The sequence below is a fragment of the Lepus europaeus genome, chromosome 7 (assembly GCF_033115175.1).
Source record: "Lepus europaeus isolate LE1 chromosome 7, mLepTim1.pri, whole genome shotgun sequence".
In the NCBI taxonomy this organism is placed as follows: Eukaryota; Metazoa; Chordata; class Mammalia; order Lagomorpha; family Leporidae; genus Lepus; species Lepus europaeus.
The window spans coordinates 56958693-56973820 of record NC_084833.1 but is presented as its reverse complement, the minus strand read 5'-3'; the positions used below and the strand labels follow the sequence as shown (position 1 = coordinate 56973820).

Genomic DNA, 15128 nt, shown 5'->3' with positions numbered 1-15128 from the left:
GCCTGCAGTGCCAGCATTACATATGGGCACTAGTTCAAGTTCTACCTGCTCCACTTCCGATCTAGCTCTTTGCTATAGCCTGGGAAAACAGAAGATGGCCCAAGTTCTTGGGCCCCTGCACCTGCATGGGAAACCTGGAAGAAGTTCCTGGCTTCGAATCAGCCCATCTCTAGTAGTTGCTGCCACTGGGGAGTGAACCAGTGGATGGAAGATCTCTTTCTGTCTAGCTCTCTAACTATGCCTTTCAAATAAATAAATAAATCTTGAAAAAATGCCTAGAACTAAGTGTTTTTCACATCTTGGGATACAAGGTCACAGTACAAAAAATAAATATTTCTACATAGTAGCAACAATTAAAAACTTTTAAATAACTCTTGATGTCATAAAAATATGAACTCAAATAAATTTAGAAAACATGAGCAAGACCCACAAACCAAAAACTACAAAACACCGCTGAGAAATTTTAACAGATCTAAATAGAGTTAACATGTTCATGGATTAGAAGTTCCAATACTGTTACAATATAGTTCTTCTGTATTGATCTAAAGAGTCAATGTAATAAATAGCAATCAAACTTCCATAAAGGTTTACAGTATAAAAACTGACACATTCATTAGAAACACATATGAGGGGCTGGCGCCATGGCGCACTAGGTTAATCCTCCGCCTGCAGTGCCAGCATCCCATATGGGTGCCTGGTTCTAGTCCCGGTTGCTCCTCTTCCAGTCCAGCTCTCTGCTGTGGCCTGGGAAGGCAGTGAAGGATGGCCCAAGTGCTTGGGCCCCTGCACCTGTATGGGAGACCAGGAAGAAGCACCTGGCTCCTGGCTTTGGATCAGCATAGCTACAGCCATTGTGGCCATTTGGGGAGTGAACCAACGGGAGGAAGACCTTTCTCTCTGTCTCTCTCTCTCTCTCTCAGTCTGTAACTCTGTCAAATAAATAAATAAAATCTTAAAAAAAAAAAACCCCACACATGAGGGGTAGGCATTTGGCACAGTGGTTAAGCTGTCCCTTAGGATGGTCACATCCCATATCAGAGTGCCTAAGTTCAAGTCCTAGCTCTGCACTCCATTTCAGCTTCATGCTAATGCACACCCTGAGAGGCAGGAGGCAATGGTTCAAGGATTTAGGTCCCTGCCACCCAAGTGAGAAACCCAGATTGAGTTCTGGGCTCCTGGCTTTGGCCAGCCCCAGCATGGCTATTGCTCATTCATTCCCCAAGTGTCTACAAATTAAAAAAAATTTTAAAAGAATTTGCACTACCTGACTTCTAGATATATTAGAAAGACACAGTAATAAAGACTATGTAGTACTGGTGTAAGTGTAGACATATACATCATTTTCTAATAAAGGTTAATATACACTTACTATAAAACCCAGAAATCTCTCTTATGGGTATATCCCTAAAAGAAACATTATCCAAACAAAGACCTGTATGCCAAAGTTCATAGCAGCTTGACTCATAATGGCTCAAAGCTAGAAATAATCCAAGTATTCCTCAACTGGTGAATGAATAAACAAATCATGGTATGTCCATATAGTACTTATTCATCAATAATAATAATAAAAAAAGAATAGTGATACACTCAATAACACACACAATATACCAAATAAAAGAAGCCAGAAACTACAGAGCATATACAGTACACAGAAATACCACAGGAACAATACAGCAATTTAGCTGCTGTCTGGGGTGGGAGGTACGATTAACTACAGAGAAGAAAAACCTTCTGGAGCAGTAGAAATATTCTTTATCAAGATGGTAGTGTGATTACACAACCACATAGATTTGTCAACAGTCATCCAACTATATCTTTAAAATTGGTGAATATTACACATTTTGCCTCAGTAATAAAGCTGACTTTTCTTTTCTGGAACTACAGCTACTAAAGAAATGAGAAGACATTCTTTACCTTCCCAGTCCTCCATGTATGGGGCCTCCTCTGCTTCTTTTTCTGGAGTGGGTCTGTCAATGAATTTGCCTTCTTTCATGACCCTGGTGATTTCTCGGAGCTGATGTAGCAATCGTTTCTCTTGGTCAGAAGTCACAGTCTGTGCTCTGCTTAGAAATATCAGACAGTCCAGCTATTTAGCAGTAACTACTCCTAGGCTATAGGCAGAAATATCCCTATGATCTGTCCGGATCCTAGAATAGCAGTCCAATACCAGCAGATACTAATTCTAGAAATCAATCCTGGCTCTACACACTTGGAACTAGACATGCTAGTTTGATGTTTTGATTTTACAAATGAGAAAACTAAGGCCCGGAATAGATCAAGTGATTGCCCAATGTCCCACAATGACTTCCTATCAATACTGGGATCAGATCCTACATTTCTCAGCTTTCAGTTCAGTGTCTTTTAGTATCCTTCGCTGCCATGATTCTCTTATCTCCGAGCAATTTCACTCTCATTACTCTCGTCATTCCATTTTACTACAAACCACTTTTCTCTGAAACCAGATCCTCAAAGGAAAATGTTCTGGGCCATTATCCTCAACCACTGAAAGATAAGTTACTAGAATCACCTTGGTGAATCTACCACTCAGGAATGAGGATATGTTCTAAAATTTCAGGGCTAGATAATTATTCAAGTTCTATCACCTATACCAGGAAAATTGGGAAAAATGAAGTTCACAGAAGAGAAATTACAAATGCATTCATATTATCATTACTGGCAGCACTATTACCAAAGCTAAGGTCTCCTGGCTTCTGATAGCATTCTGTGCTACTCTTGAAGCACAGAGCTCAAGTTTCACAGTTTACAAAACCTGGTATGAGTCCCAACTTAACTATGTTGCTCTGGGCAAATGTCTGCAAAAATAATAATAATAATAATAATAACAACAACAACATGAGGCTCATGCAGTATGTAAAGTTTCCATGAGAGGGAAGCAATGCACCACATGATAAACAGACAAGACCGTACTTAGAAGACTGAACTATCTGCTTTCAAACAAGTTTTTATCTAGGAGCTACTTAGTTTCTTCACAATACCCAGAGCGTTCTGGTTGATATAAGCTTAACATTCCTGAAGGAAGACTGATGCTTTCTGTACCACCTCATGGAAGCACCTTCAGTTTTTGTAACTGGTCAGTTCTGCACCTGCATTTCTTTTTGTACTAAGCATAACAAATGTTAGCTTTAATCATTAACAGGGAGAAAGAAAAAAAGTATTTCCCTTCCCAACCTTAAGATGGCATCTTGAGAGGCCGGTATTGTGGCGCAGCGGATTAAAGCTTTCTGCTAATGTACGTGGGAAGACACAGGCAGCTCAACTACTTGAGCCTGTGCCACCCATGTGGGAGATCAGAATGGAGTTTCTGGCTTCTGACTTCAGCATGGTCCAGCCCTAGCTGTTGTGGCCATTTGGGGAGTGAACCAGCAGATGAAAGATCAACTGATATCTGTCTCTTTTCAAAAAAAAAAATATATATATATATATATATATTAAGCAGAGAAATGAAAGCCATAAATGATAAATCCATGGTTAATATACTGAATGGAGAAAAGCTGAAAGCATTTCCTTTAAGATCTGGAACAAAATGAAGGTGCCTACTTTTACCACTCTTATTCAAAAAGTTGTGGAAGTCCTAGCCAGAGAATCAGACAAGAGAAGGAAATAAAGAGCAAGCAAATGGAAGCCAAACCATTCATGTCTGCACATGACATGGTCTAATATATAGAAAAATCTGAAGACTCCACAAAGAAAACTGTTAAACTGATCAACAGCTACAATAAAATTACAGGACACAGATCAACATAGAAAAAGCAGTAGCATTTCTCTGCAATAGCAACAAACTGAAAAAGAAATCAAGAAAGCCATCCTGTTTATAACAGCTACAAAAAAAAAAAATCAAGGAGTAAATTTAACCAACGAGGTAAGAGAAGCCTATAATGAATATTATAAAATACTGATGAAAGAAATGAAGGGAACACACACAGAAAAATGCAAAGAAATTCTGTGTTCACAGATTAGAAGAATTAATACTATTTAAATACTCCTACTATCCAAAGTGATCCACAGATTCAAAATAACTCCTATCCAAAAAACAGTGACATTCATCACAGAAATATAAAACTACTCCTAAAGTTCATACAGAACCACGAAAAAACTAGGATAGCCAAAGTTATCCTGAGCAAAAAGAAAAAAGCTGGAACTTACAATAACTGACTTCAAAACATACTACAAAGTTAAAGTAATCAAAACAGCATGGTACCAGCAAAAGAACTGATACACAGACCAATAAGACATAACAGAGAACCCAGGAAAAATTCCACATATTTTACGCCATTGCTAGGAATACAAATTAGCACAGCTATTATGAAAAACAGTATGAAGGTTTCCGGCATTGTGGCACAGTAGGTTAATGCCTGTAATATTAGAGTGCCAATTTGACTCCTGGCTGCCCAATTCCAATTCAGCTTCCTGCTAATATGCCTGGGAGAGACGATGGACCAAGTACTTGGAGCCCTGCCACCCACATGGATGAGATCTGGATGGAGTTCCTGGCTCCTGACTTCAGCCTGGACCAGCTCTGGTCATCACGGCTATTTGGAGAGTGAACTAGTGGGTAGGAAGATCTCAATGTGTCTGTCTCTGTCCCTGTCTGTGTCACTCAGACTTTCAAATAAATAAAGTAAATCTTTAAAAAGAGTAGCCATATGATCCGGCAACCACATTACTGGGTATATATCCAAAGCAAATCAGGATGACAAAGATATTTTGTATTCCCATGTTTTACTCAGCACTATTCAGAATAACCAAGACATGAAATTAACCTAAATGTTCATTCAAACATGAATGGATAAAGAGAAATGTGATACACACACACACACACACCCCAAAAACCAAGAAGAGAATCTTGTCATTTGTAGCAACATGGATAAACCTGGAGGATAAGTGAAGGCAGGCACAGAAAGACAAAGATTGCATGTTCTCACTTATAATGTAGAAGCTAAAAAAGCTTCTCTCACAAAAGTAGGGAGAATAGTGGTTACCAGAGGCTGGGAAGAAATGAAGGGAGGAGGGAGAGAGAATAAACAGGTACAAGGGCACAGCTGGACAGGAGGCATAACCGCTCATGACTCATGTAGCACAGTAGGGTAACTATGGTTGATAACAATTAATTGATTAGTTCAAAACAGCTGGCAGAGAAAAATTTTGGATACTCCCAACACAAAGAAATAATAAATATTTGAGGTGCTAGACATGACAATTTTCCTGACCTGATTATTACATGTTGTATACATGTATTGAATACCATATTATATCCCCTAAGTATATACAATTAATATGTGTCAAAAGCCAAAACAATTTAAAACAGGCCTTTTAGATAGCTAGGAAATTATCTTCCTTAAAATCCAATTACTTAACTCTGATGGTTTAAAACCATCACTTACTTCACTCTGATGGTTTACTCATCGAGTTACTCCCTCACAATAATTTGTACCACACTAAACTCTTGAATATTCAGGTTGTTTGATAGATTGAAAATATGTGAGGGGCCAGCACTGTGGCATAGTGGGTAAAGCCATTACCTGCAGTGCCTCATTCCATCTGGGCACTCTTTGGAGTCCCACCTGCTCCACTTTCGATCCAGCTAACTCCTGCTGAGCCTGGGAAAGCAGCAGAAGATGGATCCCTGCACACATGTGAGAGACCTAGATGAAGCTCCTGGTCCTGGCTTCAGAACAGCCCAGCTCTGGCCGTTGCAGCCATTTGGGGAATGAACCAGCAGATGGAAGATTTCTATGTCTCTCCCTCTCTAACTCTGTCTTTCAAAGAAATAAATCTTTTTAAAAAAATGTTAAATGAGAAAAAAACCACGTAAATGACAAGTAGACGATTACATAAGATTAAAATAAGTAGTGTATGCATCAAAGAAAAATAACTTTTCAAATTAATTCTCTAAATGAGAAACAGTCTTGATTTTGGTTAGAAGAAACCTACCTCTCACCATTAGGTCCCACCCTGTTGATTAATTTTTCCATGGCTTCCTCTGTCTCCTTCAGTTTTTCTTGCAGTTGAGCAAGCTCAAAATTGGCTAAAAAAAAAAAAAATACAAAGCATCACTGTAAGAAACCATTATACATAACTCCTAATCCCTTTAATGAAACAGATCTGGCTGTGACTCTAAGATAATCCAGACTGGGCCTGAGACTCAAGGAAAAAGACTGAGTCTCTCCGGTTTACCCAGTTGGGACAAAAAGAGTACAGAATCTGGGCACCAGTATCTACAGGATAATGAATGAAGCATAAATCAGCCCCTTTTACACACAGAAATACAGCAGGACAAACTAAAGAAAACAGGAGTGAAAACATACCCCTGCACGCCACCCAAGAAGAAATGCAGAGGGTAAACCAAAATTACACTTCAGAGTAAAACATCCAATCTATAAGGTACTGTTTATAACAGAAGTTAAGACCCTGAAATGAGCAATATTTTATCTGCACCTAAGGTTTGCAAACGCATCTGCAAGTTAAAAGCTTAAAAGTTATACTGTGGCCGGTGCTGTGGCGTAGCGGGTAAAGCCGCTACCTGCAGTGCTGGCATCCCATATGGGTGCTGGTTCAAGTCCCGACTGCTCCACTTCCGATCCAGCTCTCTGTTATGGCCTGGGAAAGCAGTAGAAGATGGCCCAAGTCCTTGGGCCCCTACACCTGCATGGGAGACCCGGAAGAAGCTTCTGGCCCCTGGCTTCAGATCGGCGCAGCTCTAGCCATTGTGGTCAATTGGGGAGTGAACCAGTGGATGGAAGACCTCTCTCTCTCTCTGCCTCTCCTCTCTCTGTATTAATCTGCCTTTCAAATAAATATAAATCTTTAAAAAAAAAAGTTATACTGTGAGGCTGGCACTGTGGCATAATGGCTAAGCCTTCACCAGTGATGCCAGCATCCCAAATGGGCTCCAGTTCATGTCCCGGCTGCTCCTCTTCCAATCTAGCTTTCTGTTTATGGCCTGGGAAAGCAGTGGAAGGTTGCCCAAATTCTTGGGCCCCTGTACCCACATAAGAGACTCAGAAGAAGCTCCCTTGTCCCTGGATTCAGATTGGCTCAGCTCTGGCCATTGTGGCCACTTGGAGAGTGAACCAGCAATTGAAGACCTTTCTCTCTGTCTCTCCCTCTCGGTAACTCTACCTCTCAAATAAATAAATAAAAATCTTTTTAAAAAACTTCTTCAATAGAGGAAGTCTTGAACTGGGACTGGGAGCTCCCTGCCAAAAGTTTTCTACCTTGACTGAGTTTAAAGAGAAGGCTATGTCAGAATCTGTCTCCCAGAGGGTTCCTCAACTGGGGTCACTAGAGATGACACAGATCTATTAAAGTGATACTAAAACTCTAAAAGTAGAACAGAAAAAAAATCAATAAATGACATGAGTTTTAGGATAGTAGGAAATAAACTGCTGTCCATTATGTAGACAATGAAGTTTTTCTATTTTGTACCCAAGTACTCTACCACTCAGATGATATAGCTAGAGGGTCACCATAAAATGTAATATTTCAAATGCCTTTCAGTACTTCTAGGACAATCTCTCACACATGCAGTTGACATCTGTAAAGTGTCTGGGGGATTGTGCTACATAAGTGTTAGGTTATTTTTATCTTCCATACGCGTTAAGACTGAAGAGGCTGATAAAATTGTTCTTACCATTACTATGAAACAGCTGCTCTCAAAATTTTATTTAGTTCTTCTGTTTCAAACACATTACATAAGAGAATTTGCTGTTCTTTAAAGAGTCGATAAAATTTTTAAAAATTATTTTACTGATATATTTACCATCACTTTCTTAAAAGATTTCTTGAATATTAAGATTTCCAGAAAGGACGCAGAACATGACCAGGATATTTATTTCCATAGAGAATCCAGGAGTAAATCCAAAAAAGCAGCTATGGCCTGGGGCAGACACTTTGGTAGCTCGGCCTCACTTCCCTTTAACATCCTCTGGTTAGGCTTCATTATCCGCAACACAAAGCAGCAATCTGGCCTTAGCCTTTCGTCCCTTCTTTCCCACAGCTGCTCTACATGAACACCCTAAGACCTCCCAAGCTCAAGACCTCTTGCTTGTCCGTGTCTTATTCAAGCTACCTCATGGATAATGGAATTAAAATATGAGTTTATTTTGATATAAACCTTTGAAATTCATACCTAGTTTTTTCATGATGTGCATTTCAATGAACTTTTTGAAGACTCCTTGTAGGTATATCTTTCAAAAAATTTTGAACCAAAATGAACTTATTTGTGAATTCCACTTTCCACAGTTGTCCTATCTTCTAGGCCTTCCTCCATGGCCACCCAGACAGATGTGATTTCCCATAACTCTTTTGCATAGTCCTTCTTTCTAGGCAATCGACTTTTCAGCTCTTTTTCCTGACATCCATTCTAGTCTACATATTCTTAGAGGGGAAAAAAAAAAGTCATACTGTATTTCATTTCCCCAGAGAGCATGGAACATTCTAGTTTGGCAATAAATATTTGATGATCATGTTTAAAGAAAAGTGGGTAAAGTGGCAGAGGATGTCCCAGGTGCTTGGGTCCCTGCCACTCACATGGGAAACCCAGAGGAGATTCTTGGCTCCTGGCTTCGGTTTGGCCCAGCCCTGGCTGTTGCAGCCATCTAGGGAGTGAACCAGTGAATGGAAGATCCTTCTCTTAGTCTCTCCCTCTCTCTATGACTCTTTCAAATAAAAATAAATAAATCTTAAAAAAAAAAAAAAAAAAGATGGGCCAGCTCTGTGGTGTAGTGGGTTAAGCCTCCACCTGCGGTGCTAGAATCCCATATGGTGGCACCAGTTCATGTCCTGGCTGCTCCACTTCTGATCCAGCTCTCTGCTGTGGCCTGCAAAAGCAGTGGAAGATGGCCTAAGTCCTTGGACCCCTGCACCCACATGGGAGACCAGGAAGAAGCACCTGGCTCCTGGCTTTGGATCAGCTCAGCTGTGGCCGTTGAGGCCCTCTGGGGAGTGAACCAGTGGATGGAAGACTCTGCCTCTGCCTCTCTCTGTAACTCTACCTCTCAAATAAACATAAAAAAAATCTTAAGAAAAAGAAGAGCCCAAAGTATTAAACTTTTGTACTAGATCTAATAACTGACTTGGCAATAGACAGATACCTCTCCCTCGGTTTTCCTCTCTGTCAAACAAAGATACTTGCTACATTTTAGAGTCTAGAAATGGGGGCTCATTCCAAAAGCGAACTACTTTTTGTAGCTATTTTACCCTTTGTGTAGCTATTGTTCCCTTAAAAGTTCAAGATAATCTGGGAACTTCTGAGAATCCCAGAGCTAAGGTTAATAATGCCATGAGATTAGTCTGTAGCAACTTTTAGGACATACCAAGAGATGGAACCTCTGGCTGTATTACAACTATCTGACTCAGTAACACTTGTGAATGTAGTGAGAAGGGACACTTACTAATTTTCCTGTGGCTGTTTCCAACTGAGGCAGAACATTTGCGATCCTCTGCAGTAGTTTTTCCCTTTGAGAGCTGAGAATTGAAGGAGGTACAGCACATCAACAGCAGCTCAGAACCTCAAAGTCATGGAACCCTCATATTAAATGGGGGGAAAAAGTTGGGAGACAATTAAGTCAGAAACCAAATCAAATAGCAACATCAGAGAAATGTCTCAAAAAATAAACAAAGCCACTGAAAGATGAGAAGGCTTCCAAGTTAAAAAGTATATATATATACACATATACATATATATATGTGTGTGTATATATATATATATATATATATATATCTCAAGGTACAAGGAATAAAATATCTCCCTTGGATCATCTGCCTTGTCCATGCTCATCCAAAAGGGATGTATAGTATTTTTGTAGGCTGCAGAATTCCCAGGCAAGAAGGAACATCTTACCTAACCTTACACAAGTCAGGAGTAAAGTGACGTTTCTGCCTCTACTGTGCATAGGCCCACAGCCTACAACTGATCTCATGGTGATGGAACTTAACTGGGAGTCTGCTTTGAAAGGACCCCAACACATCTCCCTAGAGCTAGGAAACAACAGGTTTAGTTTCAGACAGTTCTGTCTCAGGAGAATTAATGGAGATATTAAAGACAGCATCTCATATTCCTACAGGGAATAAAGGATGAAGCAGTGTTGCTAAGAGCATATGGACTCAGAGTGGCTACTTAGAAGTCACTGTGCAGTTTGTTTAACCAGTAAACTTAAGCACAACCATATAAAATGTTTTTAGTTTCTTTCTACCAACAAGTTTAAAACATATGATACACAGATTCAGGTCACACAAATTAAAATGTATCTTTGATTGATTTTAGCAGCTTAAATTTATGGACAATCTTATCTATAAGCCATTTAAAATAAAACTCTTAATAAAATTTCCCCATGTGGACATACAATATGTACACACATATAACATAGCATAATAGACCAATATAGCAATTTTAATAATAGCTTTTAAAATCTTTAACTCTTTTTGTAGATTGCCAATTGATTTGAATTGCTTTTTGTTTTTAGTAACCTCGGTTAACCATACTTTCTCTCAGTTGGTACTGTTAATACATTATTGGCTTCATCTGTTTACAGAGCCATCCCAAAGTACTGAATACAATAGAAGTGACTGGAAAAAGTCCATAGGAACCTATAGGAGGATAGCTAAACACAGAACCAACAATGCTTTAGTTTTATGAGCAGCAAATCATATATAACTGTGGATGACAAAAGACTTTAAGTTGCCATGTTTAAAATTATAAACTCATCAACCGACAAGAGGCCTTTGTTTACTTCACAGTATTTTTGAAAGCACCTGTAGGATTTTACAAGTATTTAACCCTTTAGGCCTCTGGGGCTTTCTCATTAAGATAACTATCATGTCTAGTAACAAGATCATTAGACTTTTTAATTCTCAAACATTTGTATTAATAGCATTTTCCATTATAGAAACTTAAAGTTTGGTACCACATCACATCTTGACAGTACTTCTAATATAATCCAAATAGCCTGATTAGTTGGTGTCTCTATAAGATGAGAGACATAGGTCCTTCGATTTTTTCAGTTAGGCCCAAACTGGAAAAACCAAAGTCCAAGATTTACTGGAAATTTTAGAGACCAGATTGTTTGAAACTTTGATTTTTTGAATGCCTGTCAAGAATGCCAAGAAGGCTCAAAATCCAAAATATCTGGTTGAAATAAGATTCCTTAAAATCATGACATAACATAGACCAAATTTGATCATTGTTACAAGGTGATTATTCAAATCTTTGAAAATAAGCACATATTTAAATAACCCATAGCTCTTAATAAAAATTCAGCTGTTTTTGAACAATTAGAATTTAACAGACATCAAGAGAACATAATAGATTACTTTAACACATTGCTTTAACAGAGCATCACAGTTTAATTCTATGTCAAAGAGAAATTGAGCTTCCTGTGATCTTTTGCTGTGAGGTTTCCTTCCTTATCCTAATAATAAACTTCTTCTTAGGACATCTTTATACTTTTCAGCTTTCAAGGATACTCTTAAAATTTTTTTTTTTTTTTACTCTGAATTACATTTCTTATAGGAACTTGAAAATCCAGGTTCAAGTCCAGGTTCTGCCTTTTCAGTTGTGAATTCTGGAACAAATCACTTAAATTCTGAGCCCAGACTTCTCATTTGTAAAACTGAAAATAATGGCTATCCTAAATGCCTCACAAAGAGGAGCCAAGCTTTAAAGAGGTGACAGATTTGAAAGTGCTTTATGAACTGCAAAGGGTTTTAATGTAGACAATGATTTTTATTGTGATCATTTTAGATTTCCACTGATATGATTAAAATGATTCCACTTACCTTAAATAGAATGTACAGTATATATAAAAAAATCCCAAAACCATAGATTGGAATAATCTGCCCCATGAGGCCTCTTCCACTACCTCCTCCTCCAGTGCCTCCACCGGATCCTTTGGCCTTTGCAAATGCCTCCGCGAGGTGAGACCTCTGGAAACGAGCCCCAGGGGTTTGGCCATCTGAAGATGCCTGGTGATGATGCATCATAGGAGGAAATCGGCCCAACTTTCCTGAGAAAATAAATGATTCTGTCTTTATCTCTTCCATTATGTTATCATGAAAACAGCTCATGCTTTGGAGTACAAACAACAGAAGCCAACTCAAACAGGTTTAAGAAAAAATGGGAATTTTATTAAAAAGGTATAGAAGTATCACACATTTACTAAATATAATGTGGTAACTAGCTACTCACCAAACCCATTTCCTCTTCCTTCTGGGTCCACAGCTAAATCACATTTTTCAGTCCCTCACAGAGTTAAACTGGTCATATGACTGAATTCCAGCCAAAGCCATGTGAATGACTGTGCTAGTTCAGGTCTGGCCTATAAAATCTCCCATGTATTCAGTCCATGGTTACTACCTTTCTGCAGGACGAATGTTGATATCCAGGGAGACCTTGGAAGCAACGTGTGGAAAATGGCAGAGCCTCTGTGAACCTGAGTTCCTGGAAAACCATGCGGCACAGAGCCCTCCACTGCTGCCACCCACTGACTCAGAGCCATCTGGACTTGTTTCTATGAATGAGAAATAAACTTCCGTTGTGGTAGGGCCATTATACACAGCACAGTCTATCTGCTAAAGCAGTTAGCCACCCCTAACTAATACAGATAAGGAAATGCAATGTGATCTCAGGAGAGAATAGAACCAGAAACTGGAAAGCCATGAAGACCCAGGACAGCAAGTTTCACATCGTAGCTCAATCTTTCTCTATGGGGCTATAAGACTTTTTCCTTTGTTCCTCTGTGCACGTCTTCTTCATTCTCCTTCTCTGTGGATGGTTTTTCTAGCTTCTTTGTGCACACAGAAGATGGTCACTCCCAAAGCTCCTAATTTGTAAGCTAACTGAGACAGGTCTTTATTCCAAATTCCTTAGAGGAAGACTGAGTATTTAGTGTTGGTAAGTATTCATTGCTTTCCAATCAGCTACAGCTGAGCAGAGTGGCTATATAGAGAACAGGATCAAAGGGACCCAAGCTTTTAAGCAAAAGGGCAGGGCTTAGAGAAAAATTCATTTTCTTGGATTTTTTTTTCCCTCCATTAAGAGGAGCTGAAAATTAACACCTCAAGCCTCCTGAGGGCCAAAGTGAGACAGAAAGGAAAAATATCTCTTTCAAAGGTCATGTCAATAGGCTTGTGGGGAAAACTCTCTCAGAGATAACAGTATAGAGAACAGAAAGACGTCATAAGACACTAAAAGGTAGACCATCACTGTGGTGCTGTGGTGTAGTGGGTAAAGCTGCCACCACAGTCACTAGCATTTCATGTGGGCACCAGGTCTAGTCCAAGCTGCTCCACGTCCGATCCAGTTTCCTGTTAGTGTGCCTGGGAGAGCAGCGGAAGATGGACCAAGTGTTTGGGCCCATGCACCCATGTGGGAGACCCAGAAAAGGCTCCTAGCTCCTGGCTTTGGATCGGCCCTGCTCCAGCTGATCTGGGGGATGAACCAGCAGATGGAAGATCTCTTTCTGCCTCTCCTTCTCTAACTCCTTCTTTCAAATAAATAAATGAATAAGTCTTTGAAGAAAGACACTAAAAGGGTAAACTATAAAGTGCATCATTGCTAGACTTTAGCAAAATCAGGGATTTATGTTCAATAAATACCAAGAAGAGAATTAAGAGAGATGACAGGTAAGGGAAATATTTGTAATATCTGAAAGTGACAAGGGATTAAGTATCTGTAATGTAGAAGGAGAGTCTATAATTCAGTATAAGCATCCTAGAAAATCCATCAGAAAATGGGTGAATGAGTAGGGAACTTGGAGAAAGAGAAATCTAAACAGCAAACTATATAAAGAGATGATTAAAATTCAAGTAAAACCAATGAGAAAAATACAAATAAAAATCACAAGCCAGCACATTATTCCCATCAGAAAGGCAAAAATAATGGTATGGGCTGGCAATAATACGGAGGAGATAGACTTTTCATGCACCAGAGGTAAGCATGTAAAATGATACAGCCATTCTGCTAAGTGATCTGCCTGTACCTAGTGACATTATGTTATGAACAGGCCCTGTGAGCTGATGATCCCCCTCCCCCACACACGCACTTTACAGTCTTGTGTGGTAATGAAACCAAGCCTTCATCCCTAATACCTTTATTTTGTTCCTTAACTTGCAGTTCCTCTGCAAGAATTAAAGCCAAAACCTAAAGCCTGAATTATGAAGACTCGCATTGGCCCTATAGTTAACATTTCAATTCCGGCCTCTACTGTGAAAGCTTTGCAAGAAATCATGAGCCCTAATCAAAGTAATACCCTAGCTACCATTAGACCTATACAGACTGGAGCTCATATTTGCCATTCCAAATGAAACATGATGGCCCCACCACTGACCAAAGGCAGGCCACATTTACTGCAAACCAACCACAGGCTCACATACTGCTCATCCCCAACTTGAACTCACTACCTTTAATCCCTCAGGGAGTCTGGGAACTGAACATTAGCTACCTGACTCCTTACTCTTTGCTTTGCAATGAATACTTACTTTTTCTACCACCTCAGTGTCAGTGATTGTCTTGCTGTGTGGGTGAGCAGGCCTAGCCTGGGGGTTCTACAGCAACTCCTGCAACCATTTTTGGGGTATTCACTAATAAGAATGTTCACTGTAATCATGTTGTAGCTGACACCTTGCTGTAACTTTGATTTCTATAATGAAAGAATGGTGAATCAAAATGTTGGGATATAAACATGGAATTTTACATAGCATTAACCCACACTTTATATGTCCCTAGAGCAACATGCATACACATTTAAAAACACAGCATTGAGTAAATCATAAACAGATACCATTATGTAAGTTGAAGACGTACACATAACTACATTACATACCTTTCAAGCAAATATGTAGGTATATAGACATTAAAAAAAAAAAAGGAATGGGTACCTATGAGCAGGGAAGAGAGTAAGCAGGTGGATTGAGGGGAAAATACTAAACATAAAAGAAACAACAAAACAAAGAAAGCTTTCACTGACAAAGTTAATGGTGTTATGAATTAAGGACTGTCTTTCCGTCACCTCTGCTCTGGGGGTAAAAAGGCAGGCGGAAGGGTGGGCAGACAGGACAGGCAGGCAAACAGCGAGCTGCTGGGCTGGGAAGCTGTCTTCTACCTTGTATCC

The 15128-nt window shown here is 39.5% G+C and overlaps 1 protein-coding gene across 3 annotated transcripts in view; it reads right to left on the bottom strand.

Annotated features, from left to right (window-relative positions):
* The window catches only part of RIC3 (RIC3 acetylcholine receptor chaperone), an 84249-nt gene that overhangs the window by 15820 nt on the left and 53301 nt on the right, over nucleotides 1-15128 (bottom strand). Inside the window, exons 2-5 of one of the 3 annotated variants that reach the window (XM_062196559.1) lie at nucleotides 11797-12023; nucleotides 9414-9486; nucleotides 5953-6046; nucleotides 1915-2063 (exon numbers count right to left, since the gene is read on the bottom strand). In XM_062196559.1, coding sequence (XP_062052543.1) covers nucleotides 1915-2063; nucleotides 5953-6046; nucleotides 9414-9486; nucleotides 11797-12023 — 543 coding nt within the window. Of the gene's footprint in view, nucleotides 1-1914; nucleotides 2064-5952; nucleotides 6047-9413; nucleotides 9548-11796; nucleotides 12024-15128 lie in introns of those variants that run through there. The other 2 variants (XM_062196560.1, XM_062196561.1) reach the window with 2 other exon arrangements.